Source organism: Lissotriton helveticus, chromosome 4_1 (assembly GCF_964261635.1).
Source record: "Lissotriton helveticus chromosome 4_1, aLisHel1.1, whole genome shotgun sequence".
In the NCBI taxonomy this organism is placed as follows: Eukaryota; Metazoa; Chordata; class Amphibia; order Caudata; family Salamandridae; genus Lissotriton; species Lissotriton helveticus.
The window spans coordinates 2,115,997,424-2,116,024,044 of NC_136063.1; the positions used below are offsets into that span (position 1 = coordinate 2,115,997,424).

The following is a 26,621-nucleotide window of genomic DNA, read 5'->3' on the forward strand; positions in this document are numbered from 1 at the left end:
GTGGGACGGGTATGCTCAGACGTGAGTCCCGTGCTCTCCATGCCACTGGAATCAAGCTATCCAGGCTGATGAGGGCTGAAAGCCCAAAACCGGTCCTTGGATGCTGGTTTCCAGTCCAGGGAGGACCTGGCTTGGCAGTTCGGGCTTGACTGTTCCCATGGGGCACAGGGTCTAGACTGATTTGCATATGGCTGGGTCCAAACTGGAATGACATGGTGAGCAAAAAAACAATGGATTTAGGCCCAGATCTCTGTACTGGGTGAATGTATGACATTGTTCTGCATTCTGTCCATCACCTGTTGTTTTTGCATTTGTCACCCCGAGTGGGACGGGTATGCTCAGACGGAGTCCCGTACTCTCCATGCCACTGGAATAAAGCTATCCAGGCTGATGAGGGCTGAAAGCCCGAAACCGGTCCTTGGATGCTTGTTTCCAGTCCAGGGAGGACCTGGCTTGGCAGTTCGGGCTGGACTGTTCCCATGGGGCACAGGGTCAAGACTGATTTGCATATGGCTGGTTCCAAACTGGAATGGCATGGTGAGCAAAAAAACTATGGATTTAGGCCCAGATCTCTGTACTGGGGTGAATGTATGACATTGTTCTGCATTCTGTCCATCACCTGTTTTTGCAATTGGTACTATGATAGGCAACGCTGGCAGGGAAAATGTGTGGTGCAGACTGCCTTGGCCTCCTAAAGAGGGAGTGCCCTGGCGTTTTTTTTTGTTTTACAAATTAAGCACTGGAAAGTGTAGGGTGAATGAAGCAGTATTGGGCCCTTGAGCGCTGAAGATATGAATCTGCCACCAACATTCATCTGCCAGCCGAAAGTAATTGTTAATCCGATCTGTGCTGTGTTTGCGCGGTCCGCCAAGGGTCATAATGATGCCTCGAAATTAAAAAGAATGTTCAAGTTTTATATTACAAAGTCTGGGACCAGTAAGGTGATCCTGCAGCGCGCGCTTGCATGAGCAGCATTGGGTTTCTTCCCTGTCACGTGACGCTCTGAATAAACCATTTGAAAACATCACAAATGATTTTCACCTATAGAGTGCAGTGCGTCGTACAGTTGTCACTAGATGGAAAACGAATGCATTAGAAATAAGATAGTTCTTTCAAATCCTTTTTGGACATATTGTTTTAAAATGCATTGCAAAAAATAGTGCCTTAGCCTCTGCTCCCGTGGTTCAGGCGTGCATAACCTACGCCGGTTTTCCAACGCCCGCTTGACGTGATGAGGCTGTTATTGTGGCGGAGAGGGGGAGCCATTAAAATAGACTGAGACAATGTTGCTTAATTGCTTCGCCAAAGACTCTGTTTCGTTTTTGTTTTTAGGCATTTTTGTTTTAGATTTTACCTTTTTTGTATCCTAACAGGTTAATGGATATGTATTCTTCCTAGTTCTGTTTTTTTCAATTACCACTTATTCTTTTCTCTTGATTTTTTCTTTAATCATTTTTGTAATTATGATTTTTTTCTATTTTCGTCATTGATTTTTTTTTTTTTTTTTTTGGTATAAACGTCTAGGATGTGTCTTTGATTATTTAGTTGCTGGGTTAGTTTTTCCTTTGTTTGTTAAACGTAGCACCAGGCACATTTCTTCTGACTGTCTCCTTGCTGCTTAGCCCAATCTACCAAAGGAGGGCAAAGCTACCCTAATTGTAACATGTTTGCTCCTGAGGAACGTATGTTTGTGGGAATATGAGTACTTGCGGCTTACTGCGTCCCAGTGCTCGAGAGAATGACTCCCCACACCCCACATAGAGTTCTCCCACTTGGGAACCTCCTACCTTCAGGAGAAGTGCTGGTTCCGCTGGCTCTGGGTTTTGGACACGATGATGGCAATTGTTCATGCAAAACTGTCTGCAAGGGGTAGTAACACTGTCCAACGAGTGCAAAAACTCCGAGCTCAAACCAATTCTTCACGCTTCCAAATTGCTTACAAGCAGTGTCCTAATTGGATGCAGAAAACACCAATCACCCAGGGTAATATTTAAACGCTTGTGGTTTCGCACCTGTTATCGCAGGAATCTCTTCGGGTATGCCCTGTGTTTCATTACACTTAAACCAAGGCCTGTCTTCAATTACTGGCTGTTACTTCAGATAGGATAGGACATTTGAGGTGAAGAAAAGTCACTTTGTGTAGGATTGTCTCGTCAGTCAAGTGTAAATAGCATGGTTTAGTTCCTGGTCTCCTGCTGACACGGGTTTCGCTCGAACTACCTGACCACAGTAGTGGGGGCACATAGAGTACTTTCGAGGACCCTTGGGCAGCATATGTCTGTAGCCGCTGTGTTGCTTTATCGAGTTTGACCATATCAGCCTACACCAAATACCACATTCTCTACATTGCTCACCACTACGTCACAGGGCAAGTATGAAACTCCTCTTCTTACCTCTGCTCATATGTACAATCCAAGGTATGTGTAAATATAGGTACAAATAGTTATTACATACCTAGCTTGTCATGTAGTGCTTAGGTGGGAGATTCATGTGATATACCAAGGGCTTTAAGTGGGCCGGGTCTCAGTCATTTCATTTGAATTTCGCCTGCTTTTTCTGCCTTTGTTTTGATGCATTTCGTCTTTCTTGGTCTGCTCTTACGAGGCAGGCCACCAGAACGCAGACCACCAGACAGTGTTTCTTATTTTGCGTTGCTGAAAATTCCCTTGTTCTGTGGTCTTGGAAAATCCACAAATTTTCAGCCAGTTATTCCAATTATGGAGATTTGAGCAGTTTTGCATTGCAATTCCTAAATGCCTTATCATAAATTTTGAACAAACATAGCAGACAGTGTTATTGAAGATTTTCCTCTGACACAAAACAAGAACCCCGTGTGGGCGGTGTGATGCCATGAATGAATGCGCGCCTATTCACACGTCTTGTTTGGCTTTCCGAGATGGCATTTGGTCCTGCGGTATGACGTCACTCGGCGTCCCACAAGGCCACGTTTTGTGAGGACCGCCATTGGCTAGGAATCTGTCTTAGCATCTTTGTTTGAAAATGGAAATGAGACATTGAAGCGCCGAATGCTGTTTGCACAGCTGGAATCTGAATATGTCCATGCTATTTGTACAGAGGAGAGCTAGATAAATATTCTGTGGCACAAGATGTGTTTATTCATCAGCTGACGGCATTTTGTCAGAGTGGGAGTTATGCTAAGAAGTGGTTCACCCACACAAGATGTTGTGATGGGTTGAATCTTAAAGATGACCGGACCTTGCATATGTTCACTTATTGCAGTTTGGCCCTTAATGACTGTATTAATAGACCTCCTTGAGAGTGTAATTCAGGCCCAATTTCAATGCACTGCGTGGTCTGTCTTGCTTTAGGTGCGACTAACACACTCGGGGTTTTACGATAATTGTGCAGCAGGTGCAGGGGCACCAAGTCAGGGACTGCGACGGGCGGAAGGCGCCATAATATGGCCTTTTTTTACTGCCCAACAGAGAGGTCCAGATAACACTGTAGCACTGGAGTGTTTAGCATCCTTGCTACTCAACAGACCATCTTCCAAGCTCTACTGCTTTAGTCCTCTTTTAGGTAGCACCCCAAGGCTTAATGATGGCTTCGGGTCACTGGGCCTCAAATGGTCCATCGAGGGAGCTTGAGCCCAGTTCTTCATGGTAAGTCTTACTATGGTGGGGTAATTGTTAGAAGGTCACCTCTAGGCGCTGAATACAACCCATGAGGTTTTTTTAAGCAGGTATTTACAGGTGAACTGAAGGAGCGTCCAGAAACCTTTTCTTGGCCCATGGCTCATCTCCTGTGAAGACAGACGTGTAAGAATCTACTGTCTACACCAGTGAGGAAACATCTGGTACCAACCAGTTATGGGGATACCCGTCAGCGCAAGCAATATTTGTTAACCAGCGAGTACGCACCACTACATTTTGTGACGCTGCTGTTAAATTATTCAACATATCAGCCACGTTCTGAAGCATATTTAGGGATTTAACTCACTCAGAAGCTTTTTGTTATCCTGGGCATGTGCTCCGATTTGCAATGTCAAAATATTAATGGGCGTTTCACCCAACGACTTGGTAGCGCCTGTAAGTGAAACGCACAAGATGATGGACGGAATATTGCACATTGGCAAAACATTCACCCCCAGTCACAGATCTGGGTTTAATCCATCGTTATTTTGCTCACCAAGCCACCCCAGTTCAGACATGGCCATATGCAAATCAGTCTTGACCCTGTGCCTCATGGGAACAGTCAAAGCCCGAACTGCCAAGCCATGTCTTCCCTGGACCGGATCGAGCATCCTAGGACCGGTTTCTGGCTATCAGCCGTCTTCAGCCAGGATAGCTTGACTCCAGTTGCTTAGTGAGCACGGGACCCACGTCTGGGCATACCCTTCCCACATAGGGTGAACAGCAAAACACACAACATGATGGACGGAATGTTGCACAATGGCTAAACATTCACCCCCAGCCACAGATCTGGGTTTAATCCATCGTTATTTTGCTCACCAAGCCACCCCAGTTCAGACATGGCCATATGCAAATCAGTCTTGACCCTGTGCCTCATGAGCAAAGTCCAGCCCGAACTGCCAAGCCATGTCTTCCCTGGACCGGAATCAAGCATCCTAGGACCGGTTTCTGGCTATCAGCCGTCTTCAGCTAGGATGTGTTTTGCTGTTCGCCCTATATGGGAAGTGTATGCCCAGACGTGGGTCCCGTGCTCGCTACGCCACTGGAGTCAAGCTAACCTGGCTGATGACGGCTGATAGCCAGAAACCGGTCCTAGGATGCTTGATTCCGGTCCAGGGAAGACATGCCTTGGCAGTTCGGGCAAGATGGCGCTTACAGTACCCTAATACTGACAGGACAATGACAATAATCTAATAGTTCTCTGGCGTGTGGATTGGTGCAAATAACTGGGTCAATCCATTGAACCTGCAGCCACAGTTGTTCCATTTCATAACAATGTATTAAATTAGAGGTGAGCGGATTAGTGCGCGATTGGCCAACGGGATGTGTATGTCCGTATCCCTTGTCCGCTGAGCTCCTTTCTGCTGCTGCCACCTTCCCCTTAGGACAGTCTGTGGCCTCCTGTCTTTAGGGAGGCATGGGTTGCTTACGCTACATTGATTGGCTGATACCCAACAAATCAGAATGGGAGAAAAGGGAGATGCAGGCTCCTTAGTGGAGAACTGTCCTGCAATCTGCTAGGGAGGGCTGTTGAGGGAGGCTGTAGGGTGGACTCAACAACCCCACAACTCATCGACATTCGTTTTATTGATCTCTGAACGGTGAAACACTGAGTTGGCCCTTGTGGCTTAGAAGCCCCATGGAGTTGGGGAATGGTGTATGGTTAGTACCAAAACGAATACAATTTGGTCATAAAAAAGTCGCATGGAGATCGCTGCAGCAAATTAAAACAATTATAATAAATCGTGATCATGTCAATTTCCAAATGCGTCTCTGGCAAAGTACTATAGAAAAAGGAACAAGCAAAAAACAAAACCATGCTTGAAAGATGTTAACACTTAAAAGATAATACAGATGCATTTGCGCTGATTTAATTTTATATTGAAATGCGCACCATAATAAGGTAGGAGATGTGATTTTTTTCACAATTTTCCAAATTTTTCACTGCATTTTTCATCCTGGCCATGCCATGTATACAGATATTTATGTTATTATTGCAGCGCCAGAGATTGAATATATCTTCCATTGCTCAGCACTTTGTGGCTTATGTTTCGAAGGCGTGTTTTCACTTAATTACAATTCACAGAACAGAGCACGTAAAATATCCCTGCACGTGCCAAATTGCAGTGAGAGATCGTCTCTTCAATCGTGTCTTGACTTAAGCACACAAACAGTTTACAGAGGCAGTTTATTGGAGGGCTTCAGTAAGCCTTAACTGCAGTGCCAAGCAGCTATTTTTAACTTCAAGGGGATGGTTTTCAGTGCTGACAGCATTGCTACTGATTGCAAAGCACGTTCGGTTGGAGCACTCCCGTTTACATGCAAAAGGGATTTCCAAGAAAGAAATAGCAGTATGTAAAAATAAATTATTTGGTGAACAGAGGAATAAACGAGGAAAGCGGGATGTTTTAGTCCTTTGACCCCTTAGTTTTGAGAGATAACATTAAATATAGGTGTAGTTTCTTCTCTGAGGTAGAGATTAACGTTGACATCTTTTTTTTACACAGTCCAGTTTCATAAGGAGTCTGGCTTTAGCTTACATAAGCGAGTCACGTCTTTCTACTGCTGTACCCATCCATCACCAGGCCTGTTCAGGGTACGGGGAGGAGAGGGGAAGGGGGTCTTGAGGGCCTGAGCTCGATGTCTTCTGATATGCCACCCATACAGTCACACTTTGCACTCACTTTCACACACTGTAATTGTCACCTGCACTCACGTTCACACACTCATTGTTACTCGCACTTTGGCGCTTGCGCGCACTTTCACCCACTATAATTGTCACTCCCACTTTGGCACTCACGGTCATTTTCACACGTTGTCACTCAAACTTTGGCACTCACCTTCGCACCATCTGTCTATTACACACTTGAATAATTTCACACACACACATTTATGCACACAAACATTCTTCTCTCACACCTCGGTCAATCAGTCAATCAGGGTTCTTGTAGAGTGCGACTGGGTTGAGGAGGGGGGGGGGGGGGTTCTGCTGTTGAGTCGAAGAGCCAGCTCTTGAGGTCCTTCCTGAATTGAGGCAGTGACGGTGATTGCCTGAGATGCAGAGGCAGGGAGTTCCAAGTCGTCGTAGAGAGGTAGGAGAAGGATCTTCCTCCAGCCGAGGTCACTGTGGGATAGTGGCCATGGCCCGAAGGAGAGATATCTGGTCGGTGCGTAAATGTAAATGTGTTGGACTTGTAAAGCGCACAGCTGCCCGTAAGCGTCCCGGCGCTTGCTTAGGGAACCCGTCCTGGTATTCCCCTGTGAGAAACCCCGGCAGGGTGTCCACAAGGTGAAAGCCAGGCATCCCGCCGCGAGGGGCCGTAGTGGAGATTAAGCAAGCTATTGCCCAGAGTTGCAGAGTGTGACCCCGTGAGTTGAGTAGGCACCAGAGCGAGAATTGTCTAGTCCGTGGAATTTTGAGCCCGAGACCCGCCGAGGCGGGGAATCGAACCCTGGTCCACGGTCGATCTCAGCTTCCGGGTCTGCCGCCTCTAACCACTGAGCCACGCTTCTCCACGCGTAGAAGGAGAGACGGTGGTTGAGGTATTCTGGTCCGGTCATGGGGACTTCACTCATATGTAATGTAAACAAGATTTCCAAAGTGCACTATCACCCCACGTGTATCCTGGCGCCGACTGACAGTGATACATGTCACTTGTTTACCCACCAGATGAATAACCTGCACTACCTCCTAGGCAAAAGAAATGTTTTAAGATTTTCCCTAAACTGAAGGTATTCTTCTATTTGTCTGATATCGGGCGGGAGATTATTCCACAGATCGGCATATCATATCATCCGTAGAGTCGCTCCTTCACACTCACACACTTAGAAAAGGCATAAAAGCGACCTTCAGTTGGTTAAGTACGTCTGATGTCACGGATACTGAAAACCTTTAATACATTTAAAAACAAGTGTATGTGCAGTCTTTATAACATTGCTTCATGATGGGCAACAAAAGTTTTTCTGGGGTTATGGTCCTGTTATGACCCTTGACAGTTTCCTATCTCTGGTGACCTTTAAGAGAGCTCTTCACGTCGGGCGGGTTCTGCCTCCAGTATTATGCTTGTTACACCCACCTGTAGGTACAGAGTTATGTTTAACACATAGAGAGAGAAGCGGGCAACCTGGGTAGAGGCAACACAGACCTGCAACTCTAGACACAGGAGGATGACCTGCCTGCAGCACAGCACCCCCTAGTGACGGAAACAAGCCTGAGCCTGGAGAGGATATTGAATAAATGCCTCTTGCTTTTCAAAGAAATATTACCCTAATGCCTCCTACCACGCATTCAACATTTGAGGACAAACCAACCTAATTGTTATAAGAGGATTTCCTTCTCATACTCCACTTCGATTGCACAGAGACCAATGACTGGAAGGGCGACAAGTCGCAACACCACATGGGTGAAAACAAAACTCAGTGCTGCCTTACACCTTCCCTAAACTGGAAACCATACGAGTTCCTCAGTAAACATACCATCCACATAATTGTACACTTTACAGGGAGTCACTGAATCTGTGAAACCGCCGATAATATCACAAAAATAGTGAGTGAGTGAAAGTTGATGCATGGATAGACTGGCTAATGAGTGAATGAGATAGTTGGTCACTGAGTGACTGGTTAAAGAAGTTATGCAGGTGCAAAGGTCTCAAGGTAGATAGGTGGGTGCATGATGAGTTAGTGAATGGGTGCGCATCGATCATAGGGCAGATGGATGCACGAACGTTGAGTGGATGAATGAGTGAGCACATTGATGAATGTGCACATTCGCAAAGAGATTAGTGGATGGATGAGTAGTTGACGGACAGGTGAGTGGTTCGATGAGTGAATGTGACGGATTGCTTCAGCTTGCCAGGTCTTATGGTCAAGCGGTCCACGGGAGCAATACAAGCCAAGTGATGGGGCTGACCCTGGGCCCGCTGCAGCCGGGATCTGATGGGTCCCTCTGGCTAAAAGGCTTATTCTGAAGAATGCGTAGTTCATCCTGTGCCAAGACCCCGCACTTTGCAGAGAGGGCCCTGCACACGCCGGCTGCTGTGGAAGGCATATGTGAGATTTCACCCTTTTAAGAGCGAATAAACCACGTAGCAAAAGGGCTTAAGTGCAGGGGTCAAGTCCCTTTGGTGCAGCAGGTGCAGTGGCACTAGGGCCTGAGGGGCCCACTGAACGCTGATTATTGCTGTATTTTATCATTTAAGCATCAGCTGGGGGACTCGTTTTCTTTCTTGTACCAGGGTTCATGTCAATCTGGATAAGTTACTGCACAACTGACTTTACTCTGATACTTCCAGGTCTAGCCAGCGCTAGATACAACTGTGCAAATAAAATAAAATAAATAACTGTGGCTGACCACTGATCACCCCTGTAGGGGCACAATGAACCCACCCAGGACTACAGCAGCTGATACAAGAAGTCCAGGCTATATACCACTCAGTCACTTTGCGTGAACGGCTTTATTCTTCAGTACCATTACTTTCCATACTGATCTTCTTTGTCGTACTTCCTCGAGTCGGTTTAATCTGCCCCTTTCGTTATTTTAAACAGGTCATGACATATCTCTTACTTTCAGCTAGTGACCTTTGAACCGTGCAGCTCTATTATTATGCGTGGGTGCAAATGATCACTTGAAATTAAGGTGCCAGGATATCATCTTCATCTTTCAAAGTCATCAGCTGTGCAAATAAGAAGACATGCAGTTCCAAGAAGAAGCTGCAGTGCTTTCATGTTGAAGGTCTTCATTGATCTTCAATGGCATACTGTCCTCTTGTGGCCATAATATGTATTGCTCTTATGATCAGCAAAATTATACAATAGATGTGACTTTATTTCATCCGTATTTAATTGCCTGCTTTGCAAATAAGATTTTTTTTTTACAAAAGCTTGTGCAATATATCTGAGGCCTTTTTTGTTATTGGTTTTGAATGATATATAGTGCATATAAATTGTAATCAGGGAGAGTTATATTGACAGATCTCAGTGTTAAATCCACTAGTGCTGAAGTGCGCTGTTAACTTTGCCAAGATAAGAGCCATGGGTCACCCTCACCTGGCATTCCTGCTATGAACATGTGATAGGGCGCAGATGAAAATTAGAATTCCTAACGGATAAAAGCAACAACTTTTAAAGAATACGTTTAGATGGTTACATTGCAAAACTGATGTTTACATAAAAAAATGCCAAAGTTTGAAACAATTTGAGTTACCTACATTTTCTACCTTGAGCTTAGCATCTTTTCCCCAAGTGATATTTTATTTTCATTCGTTTTATTGATATTTTCAGGGTTTTTTGTTTTGTTACCACATTCACCTTCCTGCTCTTTGCAATGTCCACCTGTATTTGTCATTTCTGTGATGCTGAGACTGCAACAAGCTCCTTTTATATGGCCTTTTAACCCCTTGGCTGCTGCCGTCGGCCAGCGGTCGTCACGTGCACTACCTTGGTAGTGCTGCGAATGTCCGTTAGCCGACGGTGCCCCACCCGTTTTCCGAACGTTCAGCACTGGAGCTGAACGTTCGACGCAGGCAAGGTGTTAATAAGTCTGTACTATTTTTGGATTGTAGTGGAAGGGGGTGCACCATGGGTAAGCTCCACCAATGGGTTTTCTCCTCAATCAATCAAGGTTTGTAAAGTGCGGCTACTCACCCGATAGGATCTCGAGGAACTTTGGGGGTCGGTCTGAGGTGGAGAGGCAGGTCTTCGCAGCGAGGTAGGTAAAGGATCTTCCTTGGGTTCTAGTCTTGTGGATCCAAGGGACGGTGGCCAGGGCCAGCGGATCGGAGGTGTCTGGTGGGTACGTGGAATGAGAGGCGGTGTTTTAGGTATGCTGGTCCTGCGTCATGGAGGGCTTTGTAGGTGTGCATGAGGAGCTTGAAAGTGACTCTTTTGTTGACTGGGAGCCAGTGGAGTTCTTGGAGGTGTTCTGTGATATGGCTGTGGCAGGGGATGTTGAGGATCAGTCTGGCTGCGGTATTTTGAATGCTCTGTAGTTTCCCGAGGAGTTTCTGGGTGACGCCTGCATAGAATGTGTTGCCGTAGTTGAGTCTGCTGCTGCGGAGTGCATTGGTGACAGTCTTTCTGGGTTCGGTGGGGATCCATCTGAATGTCTTTTGAAGAAGTCGAAGCATGATGAGGAGACGGTGTTGATCTGATGGTTTATTGTGAGCGAGGAGTCCAGTATGATGCTGAGGTTTCATGCGTGGTCTGTGGTCTTGCACTGATATTGGGTCTGATCCTCAGCTGCATATACCGTTAAGCGCCGGGAAAACCTCTGTTTGAGGTAGCTGTTTCCTCTACAAATGCCATTATTAATATTATATTCAGTGAACAGTTGCTCTCTAGCTAGCTTAGCTCTCTACCAATACCTATTCATACCTTCGTGTATACATAGATACATAAAAAACAGCTGGCATGATTTTGGCCCTCAAGTAGCCGGTAGCATACAATCATTATGCCCTTGAGAATTGTGACTTCTTCACGGTGTGTCTGAACTGGGGTGGCAGAGTGGGCTAAAGAACGGTGATGGATCAAACCCAGATCTTTTGACTGGGTATGAGTGGTTGATTGGTTCTGATGCTCCGTCCATCACCACCCCCTTTTGTACCGCTTTTGGCCACCATAAGTGTGGCAGGGTATGCTCAGACGTGAGTCCCTTGCTCACTTTGCCACTAGATTCAAGCAAGCCGGGCTGAAGACGGCTGGAATGCCAGAAACCGGTCCTCTGAAGCTTGTTTCCGGTCCAGGGAAGGCATGGCTTGGCAGTTCGGGCTGGACTGTTCCCATGAGGCACAGGGTCAGACTGATTTGCATATAGCCATGTCTGAACTGGGGTGGCAGAGTGGGCTAAAGAACGGTGATGGATCAAACCCAGATCTTTTGACTGGGTGTGAGTGTTTGATTGGTTCTGATGCTCCGTCCATCACCACCCCCTTTTGTACCGCATTACAATTGTAATGCCACCTACTTTTGATAATTCATGTTATGCCTAATGGCTGTTTTCCAGACTGAACACTTTAAGTAAGTGAATGTTCTTATAAACCATGGTATTCTGTAATCTCTGTATAAAAGACATTCACTAATTTCTTTATAATTGGTGACTTGTGATGCACAGAGTCCCCGATTTTAAAGACAACACGTTGGAACTCAACTATTATAAGGTTATTATCGACTAGTTCTGATGTTACAATGCCTGCTGCCAGCAGACGAGGTGAAAGGCAGGTCAGGTCACTGAGCGTAATTGAAGCAGCAGTTTAAAGCAACAAACATAACATTGTTTTCCTTTCTTCTGCTCTATTTTAATAGCGTACAGTAGTGACTAGCAGAGAGAATGTTTATTTTCTGCACTCCTTAGATAGAGAAAAGCTAGAATCTTTTTGCATGTTTTTTATACGTTCCGGTCTACTGCAGCTTTTTTTTTCTTTCTTAAAAAACTGACTTGTGTTGAACTGTTTCTAATATCTGTTTGCAACAAATATCTAGCAGGTTTTTGATGCATTTAATTTTGCACTAGAAGTTATATTTTTGTTTCTTGTTTGCAATCATGCTCGTTCTTTCATATGAAAGAGCTACGCACCAAAGTTTAAAGTGGTTTGTGGGAAAGGTGATGGTGTGACCATGTATTATATGGGGTAAAGTACCTCCTGGTATAAATGATAAGGATATTGAAAGTAGCCTCGTAGTTCCATAACCTTAGAAAGCAATTCGGCCTTTGCCCTCATTCCTCTATATGGTTATGGAACTCCTCCGTAGCGTGCAGTATCGTTATTTGTGACAGGGAATACTTTATCACTTATATTATTCCAATTTAGTGCAAATTAATAATTTATTTTGAAATTTTCAAGTCAAAAATAACCAATGATCTATATTTCAAATGAAATGGAACATATGGAACTGTTCTGCTGTAAAGCGTCTGCAAGTACCCAGTTATGATCTCAGACTTGCTCACGTGCATTGAGATATATTCAAAGCTGTCATTATCTGTTCTTTTCAGAGCTTCCGGTACTGTTTACACAGCAATTGACATTGCCACGGGACAAGAGGTGAGTACCGGCATAATGTACCATACTTTCTGTATTCCTCACACCTCTTCTTTTAACTAATATTTTTAAAGCCAATTGGCAGAAAATTAAAAAAAAAACAAATTTGGACAAGTGTGCCCTGTGGCCAAAGATGTTCCGATAATATTTGTCTTCAGCACCATACCGTGTGTAACACAATCAAATGACATCATCTCTATGGCAGCATGTCGAACATAATATATCTTAAGTTAACTTTATGTAAAGGCCATCAATTTTCTGTTTTAATTCACAAGAGATGTAGGTGCTAAAACTCTAATAACCCTTTGTTAAGAAAAACGCAATAGACTGGTTCTTTGCAAGTCACAAAAGTTAATTTACACTTTTGTTGTACGTTTAGTATTTTTGGCTGTTCTCAAACTACAAACTGTTGTTTTGTGTGTAGTATCTTAACGGCTGCAGTGTGTCCTATCTTTATACACACTCTGCAGTCTTAAACTTACTATACATAAAACTACATTCATAGTTTGTGAATAGCAAAATAATTGTAAACGTACACAAAAAGTGTAAGTTTACCTTTGTTAATAAGGCCCTTAATTAGGTGGTTTGTGATCCATTTTTTAACTTTTAGCACATTCTGCCAATAGCCCATTTGACTGCTGGGCTGCAATGCTGTGAGGAGGGGATCATTATTGAATGTACAGTGACACAGATGTGTGGGTGAAGTGTCCACTTCCCCAGCAGATGCTTTGAACGCCAGTCTCTCTCTCTCTCTCTCTCTCTCTCTCTCTCTCTCTCTCTCTCTCTTTCCCTCTCTCTCTATCTCTCTCTCTCTTTCCCTCTCTCTCTCTTCCCCCTCTCGCTCTTTCCCCCTCTCGCTCTTTCCCCCTCTCGCTCTTTCCCTCTCTCGCTCTTTCCCTCTCTCTCTTTCTCCATCCATGTGCATTTGGTACATTCTCTCCCAGCATTGGCAATGATGAAAGTGCATTCACAATCCCAACCTACAGTTTCTGGGTCCGAAGTTTTTCCTCTCCAGTCACTTCCCGCTTCTGTTGGTACATTACTCACCCCTTGCACCATAAATGGTAGCAAAGGGTGAACCTTAAATTAATATAATTGTGACAGTAATTCCATCCAAAACTCACTTAATTCGTTCAACCTTGTTTAGTCTGTGATAAATACTTACACTTTTACATTTGATAATGTAGTTATACTGATCATATGTGAATTTTATGTAGCGGCACATTTATGCAGTAGACTATTGACATGTGTATCATTTAATATGCATTTTAAGACATCTTCTCTTTGGAAATTCCATATTTGTAAAAGTGTAACCATCAGCTCCAGGTTTGATTCGGGAGGCTGGTGGGAGCTGGGATTGTTTTTTCACTGCCAACATGACCCAGTGAGTAAATCGCTTGTCGCTGACATTAAGTCATCCGCCTGGCGAGGATGAGTGTGGGCGAGGCCACCTCGACCTCCGTCTCTTTATATTGAGTAACAGTCAAGCCCTCATTACTAAAGCCCTGTTTTAAATGCGGTAATTATCGCATCCGATAAAATCTGACACCGATGTGTCAGAATTTATCTGGGACCATCATTTTCGACCACTAGAAATTTTCCCAAGGGGCATAATAAGGGGATTTTATTGCTTACTGCACCGAAGTACGCCTGTCTTTGAATTTTCCAGGCCTATTTCCTACCTTTAAATTTCAGTGGGTTTAATGAGCTGAAATATAACAGCGATGCAAGTTTTATTGCACACAGTATACGCAGGGTGTGATAAAATAAAATGTAAAGCTTATTCCGAAATGAGCGGGAACAGAAGTTACAACACGTGTTGGAAATTGTCTGTCCTCATGTGTTTTTTGTGCATCTGCTTTATTAATTTTTGCACAGATATTTGCTAGCATTTTTTAGTTTTGAAGGACAGGGATTTTTGTTATTTAGTATTAAACTTAACTTTATCATTTGTTGCCACTATTTAACAATCCACTATCAATAGCCTAGGTAATCTGTCTCCAGTTTTATAAAGTTAATTTTAATTCAGTGGGAGGCTAAAATTAATGGTGTCAACTTTCATTATTACAGCCTATTTATCGCCTTTATGAGGTCTGTTCTCATTATGTGTATCTCATCCCATTGTATCTCACAATGTAAGGACTCTGCCTCTGCTAAAGCATGTTACGATTATTGCCCTTAAATCTGACTGAGTCACACAGGAGCAAAAATATAGTCTGTTTTCTATTGGAGTGGAGGCCATCAAAACACTCTTGCCAGAATAGGGTTGTGATGAACGCGTACCCAAGAGATTCAGCCCACAGAGAGGAATTCAGGGTCATGGGACCCACAGACTGAAGTTAGGGCAGACTATCTACATTTTTCCAGTTGCTGTAATATGCAGCATAAAACTGTTCTACTAATTTCATTATCACTGCATCTGATTTTAATTTTTTACTTGCAGTCACTGTATTGCGGTTTCATAGCGCTACACGTAAGAGATGCTGGCATTAACCAGCTTGGTGGTGATCATTTTTATCATGCTGGGATTCAAATTAGCAATGTGCTTTTTCAGTGGCAGGTACATTAACTCATTAAGTCTTATATTACAGCAATGCAGTTTGTCAAAACTCCATAAGGTGTCACTCATTGGGGTTTAGTAACATAAACATCCTTAAAATTATCCTCTGCAATGTGCAGGTGACACTTAAGAGATATAGCCTTACCAGTGCATCAACCCACCCACTGGAATAAACTCCCTCACATCACAAGCCATCAGGAGGACCATCTGATGTCCAGGCCGGGGTTGAGTGCTTGCTTTACCCAAGGCAAAGCAGGGGTACCCAGTGATTATTGTACAGTGCCAGGATGCCCTATGTCAAATAAAGCAGCCTGAGAGCTAATCTTCAACATAACATAGCAGCATTTTGAGGGAGGAAATATGTGTGTTCAGTAGGAGCGCATACATTACAAACACAGATTTGTGGTTCCAATCCTATGCCTTATGTTCTTCCTAAGGGTCCAGTGAGAACACTAGGGATTAATACTGTAGGCCTAATTAAGCCTTCGTCCAGTAGAGAAGCGTATGGTGTTGTACTTACTGATTCATGCACAAAATGGCCCAATGTGAGGTTGGTGGAACGCGTGTCCTCTGAGGTGGGGGCTCGGTTCTTGGAAGGTGTATTTTGTAGGGAGAGACTTCCAGAATCCCTTGTTTTTGAAAGTCACTGGCTAGGTTTGCAGCAGATAGCTATCAGAAAAAAGTTGATAATTAGAATTGAATATTCATGTGTTCATTTTGGGTAGCTCCAGTGCACCTGCCTGACACTGCAGAAATGCTTCCAGCAGCAGCAATAGGATAAAATAAAATGCAAGATGTGGAAGAGAGTGTTAAGATGTATTCTGGCAGTGACTTCCTCAAAGGAGGTATCCTATTTCATATGCACTGACTAGTGATTATAACTGAGGACAGACTTTATTTGGAAGATCCGGTGCACTGCTCCAATGTTAAGATACTTGTTGTGAGCATGATTTCCTGCAGGGCTCCTCAGCTTTGTGGATTTCTGATCTAAATAATCACACCACCTTCCCATTTGTAAGCATAAATGCGCAATTTACTTTGCGACCTTTGTTACATGACTGGTTATTTCCCCAAATAAATCTTCTATTTACCTGTAAGAAGTTATTTCCTAAACCTGCAGTTAACATGTAATGTTCTTCTAATCTGAAAGGCCTATTGCTTGCTTGATTATGCAGGTTAATTAAGGATCAGACTAGGTGGCAAATAACGTATATATAAATATTACTTATGATAATATCCTTTGTAATAGTCCAGTCATGCAAGTTCACTCAGGTCATATGCTTCCTGCCTTATGGCATGGAAAACTAAACATTGCTTTATAGCTAAAATGCTTACTGATGGCAGCTGTGTTTTCTCCATTTATTTTGACATTAAGTACTCCCTAGGCAGAAATCACAGCAGTGTATGATTCAGTAATGAGACGCGTATTGACTGTAATAAGAAAAGCCCATGAATCACTGCACACTGCCTCAGCTGCAAGGCATATTTTTAAATGCAGCCGTGTGCTAATTATAGGATCTGCTCAGAGCTCAGAGATATGGAAGTATATATTCCTGAAGCACACATGTTCCTAACATATGTAGGCACTATGCTGTACTCTTGAATACCTTATTTTTGTTATAGTAATGTTTGTTGCGTGATGAGGAAGCTGTGCGTCAAAGGTAGACATAACTGCACACAAATAGAAATATCTTTTTCTATACTTGTGTTTTGTGAACATTGACCATAGCTTGAATCTGACATGAACAGAAATAAAATGCATAACGTGTGGCTGCAGTTAGCTTTCTTCTCCTGTGAACAAATTTTGCTTGCCTGTTCATTACAAGAGCTCCACCAATCTAAAAACTCTGCTCGCCAGCCATTAGTTACTGTGGCACGGCACTGTTTCCAAATGTATGCTGATAATTCCAGGCTCCACTTCCTGCTGGAGAATGAATCTCCATATTGAAGGGAGATAAATAAAAACCTAATAGCACCTTAGGACCCTAACGGGTGAGTAGTAGCGCTTTACAAGAAACCCGATTGATTGATTGATAGACTGGATGAAAACGGTGTTGGAGCTTCTCAGATCAATAAAGGGAACTTTTCATTTCAGGCTTTCTGGTGCTGTACGACAGTTGTCGCCGCTCCCCCTTGACAACAGTGTGCACAGACCTCCTATACAACCCCCTAGGACAGAATACCACGCTCTTAGAGCAATGCATGGACCTCTTACCTACTCTTCTCTCGGCCTCTAACTATAGTATCTCCCTAGGTGATTTCAGTGTACACTGGGAAACGCAACCAGAACGACAGTGGCCAGTCTAAATCACTTAATTACTGCAAACAATCTGGCTCAAATCTCATCTCTCAATATCCCACACACTTCAAAGTAGCCATAATATGTCATATTATTGCTACCACGAACTTAAAAATATGCAAGAGCCATTGCAGCTTGACTTGCATTTTCACAAACTGGCCCTCATTGACATAAACCACACATCTAACAGAATAAAACATAATATTGGATGAGGAATATCAGGGAAATTAACCCAGAGAATATAAGGTATATAATATTACTGACCATGAAATTACATGGAAGGCATATCTGACATGTTCATTGTATACCATGACACACTATCTGCAATACAAGAATCTGCTGCTCCTCTAAAATAGATCTGACCGCCCTTGCAAAGGCATTCTCTGAAACCAAGCCTTCCATATACAAATAAAAAGATATATTCCTATCTCCCTCTGCCCCCTCCAGAGGCTGTAGGAGTGAAAGCTCCCTATGACTGGAGACTCCAAAACTCCAAAGGAACCCATATCTAAACTTTACCTGAAGTTTTCCAAACTATGAAACTCCCTGTCACTATCCATCAGGAAGCCATTAAGGGTAATGGGGTAAGCCAGTAACCCTCAGAACCTGGGTATGTATGCAAAACAAAAACAGTGGTTCTGTTGGGAGTCAGGTATACTTAGTTTCAAATGTACTTAATACGTGTCATGAAAATAACAATCATTAATGAAGGAAACACACAAACACATTGACGGTATACAGAGTTCAGGGAATGAGTTCCTTTTTACTCTTGAGATGAATGAGTCAAATTATATACGGCTGTCCAATATAATAAAGCACGTAGGACTGTAAAACAATTAGTGACTGATCGTGTTTAATGACATGGTGCTGTACACAAATAATAACTTAACATATAATTACACAAATGGACGAGCTTTTACACAGATGTCCAACATTAGATGCATTAACCACAGCAGGATAATGTATTCCTTATTCTAGCTGTGGGGTTGTGTGGACAAGTAGAACTAACAACGTCAACGTTTCGACCCTAAGATGTAATGCAGATTCATAAGCATTTATGGCTGGTCTTCATCAGGACAGGAAAGGATAAGACAGCCTAGTGAATAGCGTTGAATCAATGACGTAATTGATTGCGAGCACGAGACGGATGATTCTTTCGATTGTTGGTATCGCTACGGCGGCCCTCAACCCTATTCCACCGGCTGGTGATGACTTGACAATTACGTCTGCATAGAACAGACGATCCTGAATGGTGTTGGCTGACACCTTCAGAGTAGGAAACCAGGAAGTAAATCACTACACTTCGATTCATCTTCAAATATATATATAGACGGACGGAGAAGAGCGGCAGAACGGGCGACATTGCACCATGACAAATATGTGACTCCAGGGCAATGTCCCCACTCTTTCCGTGGGTTCAGACTGCAAACCATGAAACCTGGGTACGCCACACAATGTGTGCCTACAAAACTGTCCAAACTGTCTAAAAAGGAAGGTGTGGCCATAGACCCACTCCTAATTAATATAGAGTGATTCACTAGGAGTAAGTATCAACTTATTAGACCACAAGCAATTGTTGAAGAATTTGCTTCCTTTTATAGATCTCTTTATTCTCCAAGCACTCATATAGATAAACTCAAAATGTCCAAATTTTTAGATGCGATACATCTTCCACGACTTTCAGATGACGGTAGAGCTTTACTTGATGGTATCATTACAAAAGATGAGATTTCTTCAGCTATAACTGCCTTACCATACCATAAAGCTCCAGGAGACGATGGTTTTCCTCCTGAATTTTATAAATGGACTGGCCAGAGCATGATTGATACCTTACATGCCGCGTTTAAAGAAGCCGTTGAGGAATCCTCTTTCGGATCTCTTTCTAACACAGCAATTATAGCTGTTTTACCAAAACCTGGTAAAGATCCATTATTGTGTGGCAGCTATCGGCCTATATCTCTCTTGAATTCTGATATTAAAATACTATCTAGCATTCTTGCATCGCGTCTTCGTAAAGTTTTACCTTCTTTAATTCATAATTCGCAAGTAGGCGTTGTGCCAGGTCGTTCGTCTCGAAATCATCTCCGTACTTTATCTCATGCGTTATGGTCGGCTAAACATCTTGCAGACGATGCATTACTTCTTTCCCTTGATGCTGAAAAGGCATTTGATCGCATTGAATGGGAATATCTCTTTACAGTCATGCAAAGGTTCGGCTTAGGCGATCAATTTATAGATAAAGTGCGTCTGTTCTATGGTAGCCCATTAGCTCAAGTTAATTGCGGTGGTTTTCTGTCTACCCCATTTCCAATACGACAAGGTACTCGTCAAGGTTGGTCACTTTCCCCTCTCCTTTTACTCCTAGCAATGGAACCTTTGGCTGCAGCAATACGACAATCTGCTGAAGTAGTAGGTGTCCCTCTTCCAATTGGCCATTCTAAAATTTATTTATATGCAGATTACATTCTTCTTACCCTTACTGATCTTCCCCGTTCTCTTCCCGCTCTCCTCCAAATTATCAATGATTTCTCTTCTTTCTCAGGTTACAAGATCCATTGGGATAAAAGTGAAGCATTACCCATGTCCATTGGTACTCCAAAAGCAGCAATCTCTGGCTTTCCTTTTCATTGGCAACCATCCCGGCTTAAGTACTTAAAGAATATTAATTAATAGAGGTTTGGATAATGTGGTCAAGGATAATTTATCTCCTTTAATCACGCGAATGCAAAGAGACTTTGATAAATGGAAAGCTCTGGGATTATCTCTTTTGGGACGGGTTCAGGCGGTTAAGATGGTTACTCTACCACGGTTTCTTTATGTTCTAGGTATGCTCCCTCTCCACATTCCCTTAACTACTCTTCGATCCATGGACTCTAAAATAAAACTTTTTATTTGGGGTACGGTTAAACCACGCCTTTGGCCAAATTAAATGCTCATCAATTACATGGGGGTTTAGGTCTTCCCTCCATCGAGCATTATTCACTTGCCATTCATATCTCACAACTCACTTTTTTTTGCCCAAATCTAAAGATATACCCCAATGGGTTCCACTTGAACGTCACCTTTTGGCTCCTGGTTTAGGTTTGTCCCTTCTATATGGTAAGGGGACCAGTTCTTCCGATCCTAAAAACCCTATATTATCTGCAATGCATAAATCTTGGCAGAGAGGTGATCGTATACTTAAATCTAATTCGCGAGTTCACGTTAAAGCTCCTTTATGGCTTAATTCAGTTATTCGTATTGGTGGTCGCACTTTGTATGGCAAGAAGCTGGCATCAATTCTATAGATCAACTTTTTCATGATGGAACTTTTAAGCCCTTTTCCCAACTTAGCGAGGAATTCCATTTACCACCTACACAATCGTATAAATATACCCAACTTCAACAAGCTATCACAAAGCACTTAGGTTCTCCACCAGACTTACTCTCAGCATCTCCTATTTTGTCTTATTTGCAATTATGGGGAAACATTAAAGGTGTGACTTCTGGTCTTTATAAGACATTTCTGCATCCTCTATTTTCACAACCTCTCTCACAAGCTCTTCAGTTGAAGTGGCAATCCCGTTTATCAGTTGCATATTCCAATACTCAATGGGATCAAATTTTAGAAGGGCTACATAGGGGGGTTCGGGAAGCTCGTCTCAAATTCTGTATTTTCAAAATTATCCATGAATTGCATTGGTCTCCTGTTAAATTACACCAAGCTAAATTGTTATCACATACTTCCTGCTGGAGATGTTCAGCTTCCGGATGTGATATTACACATATCATTTGCGAATGTCCTCGTACTAGATCCTTTTGGCTTTTTGTACGAAAGACATTGGCTTCTACAATTACCTTTACCTTTTACACCTGCCAACATTATTTTACATGACTTTCGAGGTTTCCCGAAACTTTCCAAACCGCAAATTCGTCTTCTTCATACCGCTTTGGCTACGGCCAAAATTTGTATACTGCGTCACTGAAAATCCCCCTCGACTCCTTCTCAGGAAGAGTGGTTGGTGGCAATGATGCAAACAGCTTTACATGAACGTACAATTTATAATTTACCAGATCAGGCGTCCCTTTTTCTCCAAATTTGGCCCCCTCTCCTGGAGACCACTGTGGATGATGACTCTGCTTCTACTCCTTTTTCTTCTACACATACTGTTTCTGCTTAACTCTATTCTCTCCATGGTCCCTGTCCTGTTACTTTACTATTGATGCCCTTTCCCCTTCCTTTGTATCAATTCTCCTATCTGTTCTTGTTACTCTGGTACTCCCTTTATTTTTTCTTTTCTTTTCTTTCTTTCTTTCTTTCTCTTTCCTTCTATAGTATGATTTACCTATAATTCTTTCTATTGTTACCACATATAGGATCATGGAATATGTTATTTCTGTTTCTCATATTTGTTATATCCTATGTAAGTTTTCTTCTCATTTGTATTTACCATTATATTACTCTGCTTTATTGCTGCCTTTGTATTCGTATTTTCATCTGCAAATTTTAATAAAAAATGTCAACACAAAACAAAGAAAGGGATCTGTATCCTGAGGAAGGCCTTCGACCCCTATGGGCGACTTAATAGGCTGAAACATGTTGGTACGAGCAGACAGGGTAATGGAGTTGTAGGTTCTCACATATACCCATTTATTAGAATGTTTAATCTTGCCAAGAGGGACCCATAATAAAGTTATAAGCGAGTACACTCCTAGGTAGTTTTAACTTTATTTATTTTCTGCATTGGGGGATCCCAGGCTCAAAACCATTGCTTTTCAAATACATATACAATTATTTGTTTAAAATATAGCACTCCATTCTGAACATTGTATCACTTCAGGGTGTCAGCAAGCCCTATGATGCAGCATGCCACTATCTAGTGGCAATCCGAAAAACGACTTGGGTTGTCCATCAAAAATTAATTTTGGGAGGGCATAGTTCATAGGGTCTCCCCCGTGTATATTTATTTTATTTATTAACAGATTTTTGCTTTTAAAGAGACCTGCTCTTAGATAGCCATATTACCCAATAATAATTTGCCTCTGTACTCTGGCCTACTGATTTTACTACTGTTCGTGTACATCTACTAAAATGCTATTCTTGGTGTCGTAGTCATGTTTATTTCATGTTTATTTCTAGGTGGCGATAAAGCAAATGAACCTCCAGCAGCAGCCCAAAAAGGAATTAATTATTAATGAAATATTAGTCATGAGGGAAAATAAAAACAGCAACATTGTAAATTATTTAGACAGGTAAGTCATATAAAAATTCTTAATTTAGGATTTGTGGATCGGTATTTTCTGTGGAGAAGCCACTTTTATTATCACAAAGTGCCTGTACAGAGTTTGTTTGAGAGAGATCATTAGGAGATTTCTATTTAAGGTAGTACGCAAAGAGTTAAATCTCAGTCATTGTTCAAAAGTGGAAATGCGTAACGTGTGCAAAAAAAGGACGTATGTGTAAAGCAGATGTGTGCTGACAAGGGTACACTATTCTGGTTCCCTGGTTTTAGGCTTTTTGTTTTGCTTGATGGTTGAACAACAGCTTCCACAACAATAAAAGCTTGCAAAACTATGCCAAAAGAAGCAGTAAAAAAGATAAAATGCTGACAACCAACATCAGAGCTATTGGATTTGCCAATGCTAGTTTTAAAAATGGTTTTGGAAGCATAGTGCTAATTAATTGATAAAATTAATAATGATGAGACCCAATTGCACTGATGGGTTGCTTACTTGGATCCCTCGGAAACATGCACATATTTCAGATGCACCAGAAAAACTTAAGAACTGCAGTTAGAAATAAAAAAAATACCACTGGGTCCAAAGTGGGGGTACAAGAAACGTGCTCAGTTTATTGGTATGTTAATGTACAGTCAATGCCAACAGCACAGGAATTAAAAATAAATAAAACAAAAATGCTCACACCATATTCATGTTTTTGTTATCATGGACACAGCAAATCAACCAAGGTGCTAATTCGTTATAAAGAGGAAATACTGGACTGTGCAGCAAATACCTAGATAGTTTTAGAAAATAGCTACAATTGTGATATATTATATAGCCGATATAGTATAGTTAAGGCTGAGTGAGGCGTCAGAGGTTCAGTGGTCTGTAAGGTACATGAAATGTATACAGGGAACATTGAATAAAGAGGGGAGTTTACGCTCAATTGGCTAAAACCGGTCTGCCGCTAGAACATGCACCTCTTAGTAGTACCACTTTATTTCAGCATGTAATAAAGGTAATATAACACAGTCTAAATGGTGGACTGAATTCAGAATATAAATGATAACTGTATCAGATACATGGTACTAAGGCACTATTCAGATGAAAGGATTGGTATTGAGGCAGATATAGGGTAAATTAATCTGTCTGAATCCATATTAAACAATATAATATCAACACCGCTTTCCTCGGACTAAAGGTGCGTTGACTTAATAAATTTGGATAGTATGGTGTCATAAAAATAATTATCTTCAGGTGTCATTTACCAGAAGAGAGGAAAATACAGTTATCTCTTGCAAATCGGGCACCCAAGATCAGGCATCGGGCATCAAACAACTGACCCTCCTAGAAAATGATCCACTGTGTGTATGTTAAGCACGGAAGTCTGGGAAAGGCAACACCCTGCTGCTGTCCAACTTACATTTTTGGGTTTTATATTTTCTTTCAGTTACCTGGTTGGGGATGAGCTTTGGGTAGTTATGGAATACTTGGCTGGCGGATCCTTGACCGACGTTGTTACAGAAACGTGTATGGATGAAGGACAGATAGCAGCTGTTTGCAGAGAGGTAAGCTGTGCAACCCATTGGAAGACATGAATAACTTACAAGTGAAACTGTGTTTTTCAAATGTTACTTTCTATGCAAGGTGATAAACAGTTAGAAATGTGACTTGTGATGTTACCGTTTGGCAGTAAATCAAACACACTAAAGTTGATGGAAGGATGCTTGCAATAGTTCTAGCCCTGGCAATTGCTCTGGGTAGCATTCCAACCTATTGTTATTTTGCCCACTATGCCACCTCAAGATTAGATCCTGCCATATGCAAAATAGTCTTGACCCAACGTGAACTGCCAAGCCAATTCGTCTCTGAATCAGAAAACAAGCAACTCAACACAGGTGTTCAGTCGGGTGTAGCTTGGTTCCAGTGGCACAGTGAGCAAGAGACTCCTATCTGGGCATACCTTTAGCCACTGAGAGTGTTATATCAAATTAAGGCATCACCACGGGTTGCTGCAGAGCTTCTAGGACACTTTGAGTGGGCCAAGAGAGCTCATGCATCATGCAACACTTACAACCCGGCAGTAGAAATTACAATGAAGGCCTCAAAGTTACAGATAATATATTCATAATAAAGACATTACAAGAAACAAAGGTGATACTTTGATCCTGGGAGCTCTGTGGCAAAGATTTGTTAGACTTTACCTCCATCTAACTATTAAACTGGGGCCAAGCAATCTGGATCAGCAAACTTGTTTTGTTTCTGGTAAATATCGACTCCACTCATGTATCAAGGAATTTAGTCACTTTACCCATGTGATGTTGTGATAAATACTTTCCTGAAGGGTAATTTTTCATAAGCATCACTAATAAGTGTTGTTCTTTTTAAAGATGGCTTCAAATGTACTTCCTTGGTACCTTGATACTTGATTTGTAATCTGTCAAGTGGCACATGGGGCAGCTTCAGGGCATATGTATATTAACAGATTTATGTACAAGTGTGTATAGTAGACAAAGGTGAGCTCTAGTAATGTTCAGAAGTTTAGATCCCCCGTTTGTTGCAGTGTAGCCTGCAGCATGTCCAACAAAAAGTGTGACTTGATTGCAAATAGTCTACCACCATAGGTACAAGTTATTATTACGACAAAAAGGCTTGATTAGGACTTCTGTGGGGTGATGGGCACTCTATAAATGCTGCAAGTTTATCTCCGCTCACCGGAGTGACTGGCATGTCATGTATTGAATGATTTTCAATGTAAGATATGAAATTCACTTCGGTCCCCAGAGATTTGAGGGGATTCTGGTATATAGGATATTAAACTGTGCATTACAGCATAGTTGTTAGCTGCATAATGCATTTACACATCATTTTGTTTTTCTTTCTGGGGATTAATTGTTTAAAAAAACACAAAGAACACATTTGTGATCCCAGGATTCACAATCCATTCTTCATTCGGTATTGCTTTTCTCCATGGACACCTCATTTGCCCCGTTTTTAACCCTAATTCACCCCTATGCTTATGTTAAAGGTGCATCACGCCTTCTTTCTTCTGAGTTGTTTTTCCATCCGTTCTCCTCTCCCTTGTAGTTTGTTGCTATGTTGGTGGTACCTGAACGATTCAGACCATGTTTAGGTATTTAAACACATGGAGGGGAAGCTTTGACTGTGTTAAAATAACATGTTAAGTAGGGTGAATGGCCGAAAAGACTGGAATACAAGAATGTAAGTTGTTCCTGTGCATGCATTTACATCACATCATGGAAAATAATGCCTTTACATCAGGCATATTTACATCCAGAAATCCTTTACTTTGCATAATATGGGGTGAGTTTTTTAGAATATGTTTGAACATACATACATCTATGGCCCAGTAGAAGGCAGGACCCGATATTATTTATTATTAAAGGGGCTTTTAAAGCGCCTGGTGACGCCTCCCGGCGTGTCCCCGCGCTGTGGAGAGAGAAACTTAACCAACCCAGGGAAAGGTGGCGGTTAGAGGGTAAACAGATGTGTCTTAAGCAGTTTCCTGAAAGAGGCCTCATTATTTTCATATTATATGCGCCGGCCTGGGAGATTAATGCAGTTGGCTATTTAATTTGCAGTTTAAAAATTGTTACCGGTTGGAAACATCTGACTGGTGACAAATTAAAAATAAAAGAAAAAAAGCTTATAACTTGCAAGTGACGGTGTCTGAGGAGATTGGGCTGCTGTGTAACCGGTCAGGGAAGACAACCATGTAGTGAATGCATACATAAATATATATGTACATATTTATTTTTAGTTGTGTAATTTTCGAATAATTTAAAAATTATTGTAATGAATTTTCTAATCGTAAGATATGATGAATACAATTTAAATGTGAATACATCAATGGA

General features: G+C 42.1%; 1 protein-coding gene across 2 annotated transcripts in view; it reads left to right on the forward strand.

Moving 5' to 3' along the window:
- PAK3 (p21 (RAC1) activated kinase 3) overlaps positions 1–26,621 on the forward strand; it is a 357,271-nt gene that overhangs the window by 298,601 nt on the left and 32,049 nt on the right. For both annotated transcript variants that reach the window (XM_078688801.1, XM_078688802.1), the window contains exons 9-11: positions 12,640–12,688; positions 22,664–22,776; positions 24,197–24,314. In XM_078688801.1, coding sequence (XP_078544927.1) covers positions 12,640–12,688; positions 22,664–22,776; positions 24,197–24,314 — 280 coding nt within the window. The remainder of the gene's footprint in view (positions 1–12,639; positions 12,689–22,663; positions 22,777–24,196; positions 24,315–26,621) is intronic.